The sequence below is a fragment of the Aphelocoma coerulescens genome, chromosome 2 (assembly GCF_041296385.1).
Source record: "Aphelocoma coerulescens isolate FSJ_1873_10779 chromosome 2, UR_Acoe_1.0, whole genome shotgun sequence".
NCBI lineage: Eukaryota > Metazoa > Chordata > Aves > Passeriformes > Corvidae > Aphelocoma > Aphelocoma coerulescens.
The window spans coordinates 14522091-14537109 of record NC_091015.1 but is presented as its reverse complement, the minus strand read 5'-3'; the positions used below and the strand labels follow the sequence as shown (position 1 = coordinate 14537109).

General features: G+C 37.6%; 1 protein-coding gene across 9 annotated transcripts in view; it reads right to left on the bottom strand.

The window, feature by feature from the left end:
* Positions 1-15019, bottom strand: part of EPC1 (enhancer of polycomb homolog 1) — a 64551-nt gene that overhangs the window by 2165 nt on the left and 47367 nt on the right. For 3 of the 9 annotated variants that reach the window (XM_069006508.1, XM_069006504.1, XM_069006510.1), the window contains 6 exons: positions 13636-13988; positions 7440-7523; positions 1202-1320; positions 1034-1120; positions 248-389; positions 1-129 (listed from right to left, as the gene is read on the bottom strand). The exon at positions 1-129 is cut by the window's left edge and continues 238 nt beyond it. In XM_069006508.1, the coding sequence (XP_068862609.1) occupies positions 1-129; positions 248-389; positions 1034-1120; positions 1202-1320; positions 7440-7523; positions 13636-13988 (914 nt within the window). Of the gene's footprint in view, positions 130-247; positions 390-1033; positions 1153-1201; positions 6496-7439; positions 7524-13635; positions 13989-15019 lie in introns of those variants that run through there. The other 6 variants (XM_069006506.1, XM_069006505.1, XM_069006507.1 and 3 more) reach the window with 6 other exon arrangements.

The following is a 15019-nucleotide window of genomic DNA, read 5'->3' as shown; positions in this document are numbered from 1 at the left end:
CACTGTGGGAACTCGAAGTCTGCGTTATATTTGAAGGCTGTAACAAGGCTGAACCTGCTGTTGACGATGAACTTGTATGGACAAGTGCAGTAGGTGTAGTACTACTGAGGTGTAAGCCCTTGTACACTCCTGCAACAGAAAAAAAAAAATCAGTAAGCTCGTTTTTCCGAAAATACTCAACTCCGAACAGACACGTCTTCACTGTAAAAATCAAGATGCAATCAAATTCTGTGAAACAGTTGCATACCTGAGGCCTGAAGAATGCCATTCACCCCAATTCCAAGCACCACATCATCCTTCATTTTGAATCCCATCAGCTGTTCTGATGTAACCAAAGCTGAAGCAGCAAATTGAGCACTAACAGAATCCAGTGTCTTGGAAACAAAACCCTAAAAAGAACAATGGTGGCAAATATATGTGATTGAGGCTTCCAAACTGTCAGTACTCTCCCCATTTTAAAGCTACACAAAACCTAGTAAAACAAACATCAATACATGTAAATCAGAACTGTGGACCAGCCATTCTCTCAGATGAAACTGTCAGCATTTGGTAAAGCTAGCTAAAAATCTCAACTGTGATTTTTTTGTACTACCATGCACTTTCAGCTCTATTAAAACAACCAAGATGATATTCCCCACAACTATTCAAAACACAAAGAAGCTGATTTCCGAAGTTCTATGTAACAACACTGTTTCACAGATCGACCTGTTTTCATGAAACTCCAAACCCAATTCAGAGACTGGGAGGTTCAGATTGCAAGCAACCTTTTTGTATGTCTGTCACCACTGTAATCTCACTACACATTTATGAGTATTAGACACTTTCACAGCTGTATGGGAGGACATATGTATGAGTTTAGCTTTAATTAACTAAAATTCTGCTCGGAAAATTCCCCACTGACAAGAGGATAATGATATGGCTGGAGATTTCTGCAATTCATATTTCTAAGGCTTTGAAAATTTCATTAATTGACTGACCCATCTTTTTTTTTTTTTTGTTAAGAGGGAGCAGAGGCAATGCCTGCCACACTCACCTGCAGTGTCCCTTCTAAACACTTTACAGAATGGCTATGATGTAGATTCAGGCGAAAGCCACTTTCCTGTTGGTTAGTTTCAAGGTTCTATGGCAACAGTTGACAATTAGAGATGAACCCTGGTGGGAAACAATGAGGGATAAATCATAGCACAGACAAATCCCTCACCTGTGATGTGTTGGCAGAGGAATTACTATTTGCTTGCTGTTGATGAATTTGTGCAAGCTGCTGTTTCTGCATTAGTGCCAGTTGCTGTTGATGTTGCTGGTATTGTTCGGCTGTAAATGCTGAACAAAATATAAAATGAGAAAATACTATATCAAAATATGTAGGAGTTGTGTATATCAACACATCTACTTTATAAACCTAAAACCCCCCCCAAAAACTACCACAGCAAGTTCCTAAGAGCCTTAATGCACCTTCATGTCAAAAAGGCTGACATTCTCCTAGAAATTTTTGTTCAAACTACACCTTCTCTGTTTGTTTAGTATATAGACTTTAAATGAATTTAGCTCAAGATACTAAAAAGGGAGGGGGAGAAAGGAACCAAAATGCAATCAAGCCAACTTTAAAAACAGATTAAAAAGAATGATCAGGTAGAAATGGCATCACTGGTTTTACCTTGTGAAACTACAGTACCTGCATTATTAGTGAAATAGGTTTATATGCCAAACTTGGCAACTGCAATGCAACCCTCACTGACAGCACTCTGAAAGCAGCAAGGGCCTACAATTAAGATTTATGTTTTAGTTGAAAGCATTAGGTTTGGCATGCTCACAACTGGGCACTCTATGGCTGTACAGGTTTTTTTTGTTTGTAACTACAGCCATACAAGTAACTCCATCAATACAGAATTTCACAGAACTATATCCTTCTCTTTAAAATCTTTGAGAGGTGACTCAGTGCATCACAAGTCAGGCAGAATTTAATCCACAGGTATAAAACTGACAAAGCGTTAATCATACGGATTGACAAGGGGATGCCCAATGGTGCAGCAGGATCCCTATTTCATTAACTAACTTCAGTGCAAGAACTTTTAGTTTACATTTCCAAAACAAAACGAAGCCTCAGATTTCAATTTACAAACTGAATCAAGGTTAGAGTGTGAATGCCCTTGCAAAGGATACACCTTTCAGATTTTCCTTCAATTTTATGTTCAGATTGTACAAATGTTCCCAAATATGTACTGTAAATAGTACTCGCAGTGGAAGTCATGCTTTCGGGGAAGTTCACTACTGCTTGGCAACAAATCACTACCACACTTAAATCCTGTTCACAAATTGAAATTTTTAAGAATCTTTTGTTAGTCTACTCCTTCAGGCTTGCCTGCAGAAAATAATGTTTGCATCAAAATTATGATAATGTCCTACTTATAGATACAGCAGGATTCTGAAGACCAATTATATCTTATGTAAAACTTGAATAAGTCTGTGTAAGTGGCTGCAATATTTGGAAACATCAGAGCAAACACTGCTGAGCATGCACTTTCCTGGTGTACTTGTCTTTTTTTGTTGTTTAAATATTGTTCAAACTACTTCTAGTATGTATTAGAAATTGCACTGGAATTATTACCAGCATTTTCGTATCTGAACACTTGAAGCTATAAAATTTTACTCAGCTGTTACATTCAGGTTTTTTTTTAAGTAACATCTTTGAGCAAGTAATGATGTAGCACTTATTTATATTGCCATAAGCAACAAATTACTTCTAAATACTTCTACAGTTAAATATCACTGCAAGAATTTATAAATATTCCTATGGGAATAGCTTAAAAGTAGTAACCTCACTCATAAATGTCCTTTCTAAAAAAAACCCCCAACCAAACAAATTAGAATTCATTGAATAAATACTCAAGGAGATGACTGTTTAATTTATACAAAAAATAAAATTTACAACTCCTTTAGAGTTTTTTTTTTAAGCTGCCATCCAACATAAGTTAGAGCAAGAAAGCTTTAGCACACAAAGATCAACATGAGAAAGCTGAGCAGCAGTAACAGAGGGAGGAAAATGGATATATTGTTCTGGTACTGAGAGATACATAATTTATTGTTTTTCCAAAGCCTAAAATTTAGAATCAGCATATGTTTAGCCAACATATTGCAAATGATATTGAAAGTTCCATTTATTTACTCATGGTGTGATTTATCAGGGTGACCTGTGCAGGGACAGCAGGGACTTGATGATACTGATGGGTGCCTTCCAACTCAGTATATTCTATGATTCTATCAACAAGGTATTTTATTCTGTAGCATAACACTGTAAATATATTGCTTAGGAATAGATTGCATAAGTTACATAAATAAAGACAACACACAGAACAACGAAGAAGGGCAAAAAAGGATGTCATACCACCATCTTTGACTATGATTAAAGCTTCCACCATCATAATCACCTCACCTGTACCTATTTAAGCAAAATTTATTAACAGTTCACTTCAGTTTTTAAGTCCTAAATATATTTAAGATTCTAGTTATAAAACAGTTGAAGTAAACGCAGTCACCTGTGTTGGTTTAACCACCTCCAAAATACTGCTTTCTTTTGGAACAACAGCAAATGAAGCTTATGCAGACAAGCTATGTTTAGGAAAGACTATGCTAAAGAACGAACGGCTGGAAGCATTCTCCCTTCTCTCCAAAAGTGACAATTAGAAAAGCTGTATTTTTGAAATTGTACATCAGTTCATTTATTTTTAAGCAGCCTGTAACCCTTAAGAGTTGTATGCTTCCCACCAGTCTGGGAAGTTATGCAGCTGTCAAAGGAAACAAGTGACAGAAGAACCCTGCTACCACCATCACCATCATCTATATTCCAACTGCTTCTCCTCCACTTAAAAATACTACCTGGAAAATACGCTCAAGAACAACTAATTTCAGTTTTTTTCAATTTAGGTTAAACACTCAGCAACGTTTTTGCCATTTCCCTTATTAAAAGAGACACTTCAAAATACTACTTACAACACTATCAGAGCTTTACTGTGAAATCCTGAGTCAGTTGCATCCAGGTTAGAAACACACCACTGCTCACGAAGGGCTGCTGCAAGCTACAGCCTCCTAAAATAATCTGATTGATATTCCTTTTCCATTCCATAGACAGACATGCTAATGTACCAGAATGGGTTATAGATTGTAGTTACATAAGCCAGGTCTTCCCTCTCCATGCTAACACTACAATGAAGGTTTTAATGAAAACATTACTATTACTGTGAACTATCCAAATCAAAATTTCTTCTCAAGACCTGTAAACTAGGACAGCATGCTTTATTCCTCTTCTGTTAAACGCCACCATGTATTTTGTTAACGTGACCACTGGGTTTCTTCCCCTCCTGCTCTCAGACTACAGCTTACATTACATTTCAGTTGAAAAGATAAGCATATTAATTGTGATATATAAGTTGCTTCTGAAAACTATCATTCCCATGCATGAAAAAAATCTCATTTGTATCTCCTTCACATGGAAGTATGTTCACCTATTTAATCTTACATATTCATTTCCTGTGGCACCCAACTGTGACTGGAACTGGGGAAATCACACATATGTTCAGCACAGTGAAGTCATGGGTGTCCTGACTGTGCCTCTACATCTGCAGGCACAGTCCTGAGCTTCTCAAAGAGCAAGCCTAAGTTCAGCTGTCTTTTTTTTAAAAGAACCAATTCAAACAGAATGCTTTGCTGCATAAAAATGTAGCTGCTATTAATGTGTTACATGGCTTGCAGAGAACACATTCTGCTTGTCTGCAATGCAGCATTGATGCATCTGGATGGGTGCCAAACTCAGCATCTTGCTAACATCACTTTATCTAAAAAACCAGTGAGTATCCCCAAGAACCTTCTTCCAAAAATTTTACTCTCTCTTCTCATTTTTGTTCTAAAAAGGAGAAAGGACACAGCTGATAACCTTTCATGTGTGTCAAAAGAAAAATGGTACATGTAGAAGTAGTAGCAAAAATGAATGTCATTCCCTTTTTGTCATACACTGCTCTTTATCTGCCTGGAAAAAATTGAGCAGGTGAGCAGCAAGCCCAGAGCTTTTTTGAACACTTAAATCAGTAACTGCATTTCTCACAACTCAGGAGAGTATTGCTACACAACACTACACAAAGTTACAGATTCCTGATGTTACTGGAGATCTCCAAGGCTTTAAAAAATGTTAGTAAGCAACAGAAAGGTGAACAACAGGTTGACGTTCTAAACAGGGACAAAACATAACATTCAATGGTTAAAGATGACACATGAGATTTTAATTCAGGTCCTTGCTTCAGCAGCAAAGAGGGATGCAGTGCTTACAGACTCTTCTCAAACTGCATGCTCAGACCTCAGTGGTCATGGTTTCGTCACTCAGTAATGACTATTTAATAGTACAGGATTTACCAAATTAAACAGTGACAAAACACCCAGTTTCATTCACTACACAGTGATGGGTAAAGAGGGAAATCTCAAACAACACTACTAATACACAGTAAATAAGAACATTATCATTTAATAATATCTCAACTGTCTTTCACAGTTAACAGCTGTACCTTGCCACAAAACTTCTACATACTTTCCAAGACACTTTCAGTAATTTATGCAAGTCACTTGACTCTTAAGTTAACCTAGCCCAACTCCTTTTCTAACCTTAAATGAGGAACCTTTAAGGCACAACTCTGCCTGGAATTATCCATATCTCAAGATGGTTATCAGAAGATGGGCAGCTCTTTACCAAGAGACTTGGCTATATGAATGGTCCTTATTTTTTTGCAGCACACTGTATCAAGTGGTAATATTTCAGTTGAGACAACCTTCAGATCGAAAGTCAATACATGGTGTTATGCTGTTATCCTGTTCATTTAACAGCTCGGGACAACACAAACAAATATTCTGCAATGTATTGGTGCTGTACTTTGGCAGCAAGGAAATGTTTTCTGTCTTACAGACTGCAAAAAGGAATGGAAGGAAGGTAGAAGAAAAGAAACGCTGTACATTACTGATACTGACTGACAGGATAAATGACTGCTCAGTATCTCCTTAGTGACAGCTACAAATCTTGTTTTATCAAAAACTGAGTTATTGCACACTCCACTATGAATGTGTTTTCCTACATTCATTTATATGAGTATCTGTACTCTTTGGGATAATTGTATATCTATTTTTTTCTCAAACTAAGCCATTGAGTATCATTTTTCAATTGCATGATTCTGTTTACACATCAACCAAATTCTGTGGGATGGTGATACTCGGGTATTGCTTTTTGGAGCACACAGTAACAGTGATACTTGCCAATGGACTTTTCAAAGACCCATAGTTTGCAGTTTTATACTGCAATATAAAACTATTCTAACAGAGCTCACTGGTTTACCACAGCATTTAACATGTACTAGCCTTACAATTCTGTAGCTTACGTTTAGCTTCTCTGAAAACTCAAGTCCTTCCCAAAAGTGGCCAAAACCAGTGACGAGTGTCTTGGGGGGGGTCTGGCTGTGCAATCTGTAAGAACAGATAGGTCTTTTTATGATAAACAGCCACAGCTTCCCCTCCCAGCTACTGCTGCAAGTTTTGCTGTGAGATCACTCACTTGCTGTTACTCTTCTTCCCTTAAGTAGGAAAATACAGACTTTAAAGAAGTTGATCACAATAACCAGTTTCCTAAAAAAGTGAGGGAGCATACCCCAGAAAACACATGTGTAAGCTCCTGGTCCCTCTACTGGCGTTCCTTTTCATTTCCTGAATGGAAGACGCTCCCTAGATTTGCCAGGCAAACTGAGCAAGCTTTGTGGAGTAAACACAATGACCTATCTAGCTGAGATTTTCTTTTCTTTAATGAAGTTTTTAAAAAAACTGATACTGAGAGACTCAAACAACATAATTAAACCTTTCGGCAAGTGTTTCTGGTTAAATCTTAAGAATCAGATCTTTAAATTGCAGTCGCTTAAAAGCTGTTTCATAACAAGTTAAGTATTTGTTCTCAAGAGTAGAAATGATATTTCAGTGGGAAAACTGAAGCATTAACACTACATTAGGTTCAAAGAACCTCTCTAATCTATTTATAGAATACTAGATTTCCTAATCCTTTCAGTGGAGATGATAACCATTAAAAAGGGAGTTTTGATCAGGTAATAGAAGAACGGTCACTTCACTAAAGCTTCCAAACTTTTTCAGAAATTCAATAAACTACAGAACTGCTAATGTGTGTGGGAAAGATGATGTATCATGTCACAAGGTCCTCTTAAGGGAAATACATGAGAGCATTGCATCCCTGTTGTATAAGACAACAGTTAGTGGTTACTAATGCCAAAGTGCATGCAAAGCAAACATCAATCACAACGCTAAGTAATCCAGAACATCACATTTTAAAACCTCTATCTTAGGAGAGATGTTATCTGGCTTACACTCCCTGGTTAAAGGTTTTCTACTGTACAGCAAGTTCTCACCAGTGAATTCAGAAGATTGGAGAGACTTAGAGCCATCAGTGTGATTTAGTATTTGATGCACCAGACCCAAAGATGTTGCACTTTCTGAAAAGAAGTTCAAGATTGGTTTTACTTAAACATGGCATGATTAGACACTATGAGAACATGAATCATTATGCCCTTGATAACTACTACAACAGCCTTTTATTTTAGCCCCAAAGAACTTAAGTGTGAAACTCCTACCATCAGAACTGTAGAAATTATAAACTAGATATAAGGTCTATATATGCACTCCTTACTTGGTAGCAGAAGACAGACAGAAAATCATTAATAAGGATTTTTTGCTAGCCACTGAATAAAAGCTAGAAAACTTGCTATGCATTTATATTTATCTGCCCATTATTGCTAAAATTAGCTTCCACCTAAATGTCACATACCAGTTAGGGTACACACAGTTTACTGTGCAGTTAAAAATGTGACCATCCTTGCATGGGATGCAAAGTGTAATAGATCCACAAGCCCAGAGATACACTGTTTTGGAGCAAAGTTTTACTCCAACTGAATTGAAACTGAATGAGAAAATCCGGTCAGACTACAAAGTCTTGAATTCTCTGGAAGTGCTCAGGTGTTTCAAAAAGTATTGACTCTTCCCCCATCCACAGTCACATTTCCCAGACTAAAGAGGCTTTTCCTTTTAGTATTTCCTCCTTCGACTAAGTTTAGGATGGGTTATAAGCACCTGTTACTCTCAATGCCATTTCAATTAGGATCTCAACAGTGCAGCCACAGATGGGCCAAGACTATTAAATTCCAATGATAACTGGAAGTGGCCATTACAAATTTCAGTATTTTTTATCACCAAGTTTATCCTGTAATGTGAAAGAAGCATTTCAAAAAAGTGAAAACAGTAACACAGAGCGGTGTCGAGAATACTACAGCTACAATGGTTAAATAACATCTAAACAGCCAGTGATGGCATGGAAGCCATGGGTAAGTCCTTCTACATCGCTACAAGGAATTGCCACAAGGGCTGAGGAGCTAGCTCCCTCCTGTTTCTTTCTGGAAAAGGGCTGTCTAAAACCTGGTGTTAGGTGTAACACCTTAACAACAACATGACAAAACAATATAGAATCATAGAACAGTTTGGGCTGGAAGGGACCTCATCTAGTTCTAAACCCTCTGACATGGGCAGGGACACCTTCACCTAGAGCAGGTTCAAAGCCCCATCCAATCTGGCCTTGAACACTTCCAGGGATGGGGCATCTACAACTTCTCTGGGCAACCCGTTCCAGTGCCTCACCACTTTCACAGTAAAGAATTTCTTCCTAATATCTAATCTAAACCTATTCTCTTTCAGTTTTAATCAATTCTCCCTTGTTCTGTCACTACATGCTCTTGTAAAAAGTCCCTCTCCATCTTTCTTGTAGTCTCCTTTCAGATACTGGAAGGTCCCAACTAAGTCACCCCAAAACCTTCTCTTCTCCAGGCTGAACAAGTGCAGATCCATCAACCAACATTACATATTTGGGAAATGGAAGCATAGCTCACTACCCTGCTAGATCCCCAAGCATGAAAAACTGCTTTTAAAAAGCAGATTAGGAGGTCCAAAAAAGGCATGCAAGTTTACTGGGAAAAATGTTATTTCTATGGAATTCCCACAGCAGAAGTTAACTGAATAGCAATGCACTATTTGCATCACATGACCTAAATGTCTAGTTTACAAGAGAATGCAAGGCATTTGACTACATTCTGGATACCCACAGCTTTTCATATACAGCAATGTCTACAATCCCAAACACAAAACCTAACAATTTTCAGTAAGGCTTCTTCTGAAAGAGTGATTTCCCAGCTCAGTGAGCAGGTTCAAGTTAACCACCAGCCTTGCCAGCCTTGCAGCCTCTTTAGCCTTGCCAGCTTTTAGACACTGTTTTCAAAGTGATCCAGCTTCTGGGTGACAAAGGCATAAAGCAACAGAATGCAAGACTGTAGCCTGCTCTTACTGCAGAGCCTGGGAACCAGTGCTTCAGTATTTCACTAGTGATAGGTATCTCTGCTCTGCTTCCTAAACACAAGGCTGAAACTGAATGATCCATGCGTGCAGCTTTAAGTGTCTCTAACTTTTGTTTATGAGATCCAAGCATTCAAAAATGTGAATGCAACACATTTAATACAAAGTCTCCAGCAGAGAGCACAGTCTCTAAAGTGATGCAGTCCAAAGACTATTTGCCTGGCAGAACCAAATCAATCTAACAGGGGACACAAACACTTCAGATCAATACTCATGCCTACTGTACACTCCATCTCTGAAGATTATGACTGAGAAACCTGACACTGCCAGCAATACAGGCTCCTTTCCTGAAGTAGTTCTGCTGCTGAACAAGTTAATTCTCCACAACAATAGTGCTTTAATGTTCTTGCTTCCCTTTTAGTGATGTTCTGAATAACGTGTCAATACCTTTTAATCAGCTCTTTTTTCAAGAGAGTAAAGGATACTTTTTCATAATTCCTCAGTAAGATCAGAAGGAACCACCCCCTACGCAAGTGATGCTACTTGGCCACTTGATCCTGCTGCCAAAGTCTAGCCTTCAGTACACTACAAGTGTTCAGGTAACTTGTAAGGGATTTTAACACACGCCTTCTTGCTTTACATGCAAAATCGCAGTGCAACAACTTCCACAGATCTTTAATACTGAGCACTCAAAGTGACAATCAGAATAAATTGCCTTTCTTTAGGATCAAAGGCACTTCAAAATGTTTATACAACACCCAGCTGTGGGGAAACCTCTCTGATCTTCAGGATGAAAATTAATACTCCCTGTAGCCAGAGAATGCTATGTTACAGCACAGCTTTTGTAACATATCCTCTCATGAACAGAAGACCTGAGATACCATCTCAACTTCATGGCCCTGTTGGCCATGTATAACAGACCCGAGAAAAGGATTTTCCACAGCAGTTGTTCCACATCAGCAGCATGTCTGCATCATGCAAGACAGAAAAAGCTCAAGACTTTCTTAGTGGGGAAACAACAAAAAAAAAACTTATGTGAGGGCACACAATACATATGGCAACATGACCACCTCTGCTGGTCACTACAGAATCCCAGGATGAACATCTTAAAAGTAAGCAATATTGTTTGACCACAAGTCACAGTAGCAGTGAAAAGATAAAGTGACTTAAAAAAAATAGAGATGTATTACTAAGTATTTTCTGACAAAAGACCAACTGCCACTTCAAAAACCTAAAAGGCAAAGAAAAACAAACCTAGAACATCCACACCCACAACAAACTCCCAGCTTTAAAAACAACTAAGAAAAAGGAACAGGGAAACCCCTACAGGGTTGTTAAGCTGCAGCAGTAACTACCAGAAAAACTTCAGGATCTCTGTTAGATACCAGATGTTCTCTACAGTATTTGCTACAGAAAATATAAAGACATAACTCAGCAGCTGTAGCCCCCACTGACAGGCACCTTTGAGGAAGTCAGACTCATACATGAGACACGCAAACACCCCTGTGATCTGTGTAGACAACGTATCTCACAGAATCCTTCCAGAAATGGAAAAAAAAAAAACCACTAAGACCAGACTGGCACCAAGATGAAGTTGAAGTAGACTGTGCTCCTTACAAACACCTATACTTGAACAGGTGATCAGCAGTACACCACATATACACAGACTCATATATACCTCCAATGCAACAAGAATCACAATTAAGATTATTTATAATTATATGGACACAATCTACCTAGTTATATTAATAGCAAGTGACTATCCAAGGACTCTGGTAACCAATTTAAAGTGTATCTATGAATTCAGACAGCTATACTTTTTTATTGAACATTTAATTGCCGTATCAAATCCTAAAAATATTTAGGAAACTAAACTCCACATTTATATGTTGAAAAGCTTGGCATACTAACTTAAATATTTTTCACAGATACTAAATCATTCGCACAGAATTCCAAGCACAAATGAATGCAATATACCCAGTACTTACATGCATGTGTTTCCCACAGGCTTCAAAATGCAACTACACAATTAAAACCTTCTATGGGACTCATCAACATAAATAACAATTCAATTTAATTCCTAAATGATGTAGATAAATATCCTTACCATCTATTTCAGGAAAAAACACTATAAAAGGATGTGCATGTGTTTATTTATAGACACACACAGAAACATGGGCTTTAAAATCCATCAGCCAATTTTTCAAGTCTATGTGATTTTTGTATGTAAAGCACTGCCCATTAATACTTTTCAGTGTATTTACAGTCTATTCAACACACATTAGTTCTGTTTTCACACTTGTAATCTGGCTACCATTTATCACAATTCAGACTGGCCACCAGGCAGAGAATGCCCTCAGTTCAGTTGGATTTGGTTTACTGATTCAAACCAGTGAAAGGGCAGAATTTAAACACCAAAAGCCAGACTAAGATCACAAACCAGAAGAATCATCAGTTTTAGCCCTTGTACATTTCCAGCAAGAAGAACCATGAAAGAACAAAGGGGCATGGGGGGCAAGGACCTACTCTAAGACAGCATGGAGAAGCATGAAATAAAGCAGCAGAACAAAGCAGCTCACTAACTCTACAAATGCAAGGAGAAAGAATTTTCAGGAAAAAAACCTCAAAACATGATAGAGGAGGGAAGGCACATAATATAGTGGCAAACAGAAAATTAAAGTTATCTGATACCAGCATAACAGTCTTAAAGCAAATCACCAAAACAACCCACAATTCCCTTAGTTTATTAGGTATATGCATGTTCCAGGTTACAATGTAAGATGTAACCAATAGTGCGTATTCTATTATCACCTTCACAAGCTGTTAAAACAGGTGGGGCAGTGTTCATTATCTCCTACCATGATTCATCCTTGGTAACTCCGGAGGCTATCTTTGTTTAACGGGCAATCAAGGACCCACCACATGACTCACAGAATTACATCAGCCATTGGGAGATGCTCTGGCCAGGGGGAGGAGCCAAGCATTCCCACCTGGATATAACCCAGGGTTTGGAACACCACAAGCAGCCCTACCTACTGGATTCCCAGAGGACAAGAGCTACCACTGGACGTTCAGGTGAAGACCAGACCCTTCTACAGGATTACCGGTTCAGCAGGAGCACTTCATCTGGACTGCTACCACCACCCTGACTTACAGGGTGTCAGGCTGCATCCTGACTCTGTCAGTGTTCTTGTACAACTGCATTTATTTTAATGTTCCTATTAAATCCTAATTCTGACTTGTGATTTCCCACTGGTTTGTTTTCAAACTAGTACAGCGCACCTCAGCTCACCACACTCTTACATTATCCAGGTTTTCTGATTGATTTCCAAAGCCATAATTCAAAATGGCAAGGAAAATATGATTCTAGAGGGCTCCTTACAAAACCATGGTGAACTTTTATGGTTTTTTTTAATAAAAAATTACACCACTTTAACCTTCTATTGAAAGGTAACATTTACAGTAAATAGCTCATTAATTTTGAAGACTTAGTAAGTTCCATTTTAACCATATAAATACCAGTCTTCTAGTGAGAAGAATCCTATAGCAAGAGTGATGCTATCCAATAGTGTTCCCATTAAAAACCACTACCATATCATGTTTTTTCAGAGTCAGATCCTCAAATCTGTAATTAAGTTCTATAAGATGTAATCTGCCACTTGCTGACAAGATGTAGAGGTGATTAGTCCAAGAGTTTTGCTAAGCATAAGCAGATGCATCAGTGAGGGTGGGCTGGGTACTTCTTACCTGGGAAATGGCATTTAAGTTCAAGTAAGAATTCATAGCATGCTGGGATTTTAAATGCAAACATTTTACCTAAACATTTCCCATCACTGCCACACCTTGTACTAGAAAAAATTTGGTCCTTAATCAACATTTTATATCAACATTTCAATTAATGTATTTTTAATTTCAAAAATCCAAATCTTCAGTCAACTTAAACCCTACACAATATTGTTTTTTCAACTTTTATATTTCTAAAATTGTGATTACATACCACTGTAGCATTTGTATAAATCTCAGATGCAGTACACTACTGTTAGCAATAAACACAAATAAATTCAGTGTAGCAAAAAGGAGATACATGTGAAGATGGGCTGTTACTATCAAAATAGACCACAGTGTAAAGTATGGATGACCTAATGATATTCTGGATTTTCTGACATAAGCTTAAAACTTCTAGAAGCAAGGTTGTTAAAATAAACATACCAATATGTGCTGAACCACTGCTACTTTTACTTTGTATAGAGGTACTGCATGTCTGGGTCCCGGGTTGTGCTGTGCCTGTTCGATTTAAACCCCTGTATAATTTCCTACAGGAGAGTTCATCATTGTCACTGTCATGTAGGGATGGTGTCCGAGGCCTAAAATGCCGCCATCTACATGATTTGATATTGACTAGTATCTGACTGAGGTCTTTTGAGAAAGATTTGTCCGAGGTATTTGTTTCTGAGGTATTGGCAAATTGACTGATTGAAGAGTGTTGTGATGAGGAAAACCTTTCCAAATCCAGATGATGAAATGCATTATCGTAGTCCGAATGCGCTCTGTCTAGAAGCACCCTAAAACCAGGAGAACAATGCACAATTATACAGTGGCAAGAAAATACCAAGAAAGTTACTGGTTTGACGTGTGCCTCTGGATGACAAAGGGATAAAAAAGCTACACAAAAGTGTTCTAGAACAAGCAAACACACATATACACACTCCCCTGATACAATGCACGACCATCTATTATTTCACAGTAAGTAGTACATTTAGGTATATTCTAGCTTCTACTGTCTGAAGAGCTGAGGTACATCATGTATATATTGAAGACACTGCAACAACATAGAATTGAAACAAAAGAATAACACTGATTAAGTAAAAACTGATTCATATGTCCTCCCAAAGTAACTTCATTTCCAAAGCCTTACTCCCATATATACTGACTATACCTACAACCATCCCAATGCAGTAGGGATGTTACACACTAACTTCCAAATCCCCTTGCATACATTCCAGTAAAGAGTGATCTTACTGATTGGCCAAGCTGGCTTACTAATATGCAAAGAGATGCTAAGCATAAATTTGAAATGCAAATCACATTCTTACTATTAATAAAAATTTAACACAAATATACTGATTTCTTAAAAATATCATATACACTCAACCATTTATAAATTGTTTTCAGTGAAGATTCTTAAAAGCAAAATGCCTGAAATAAGTAATTAAATTATTTGATATTTTTCACAAGTTTGAAATACAGCAGTTACTGTAATTTCTAAGCATCTCTCCCAAAATAACCAAATACAGCCTAAACTCTGAAAAGCTTTTTTTGCAAAATACAATTTTTGCTATCTTGAAATGCTGTTTGAGGACAGCTATGCAAATAATATAAAAACAAACCAATCACAACAAGATACACATGTATTTTCATGCCCAAAAATGGAACTATTTAAGAAAACATTACTAAAACAGCTTCCACTAGTGCAAAATAAAAATGGAAACATTAGCCAGCTAATCTCCCTGTGATGTCTCCATTTTTTTATTTTTTGGTTTTGGGGTTTTTTTTTAGATTTTGTTCTTCTTTGCATCGTACTGATTTTTTTAGT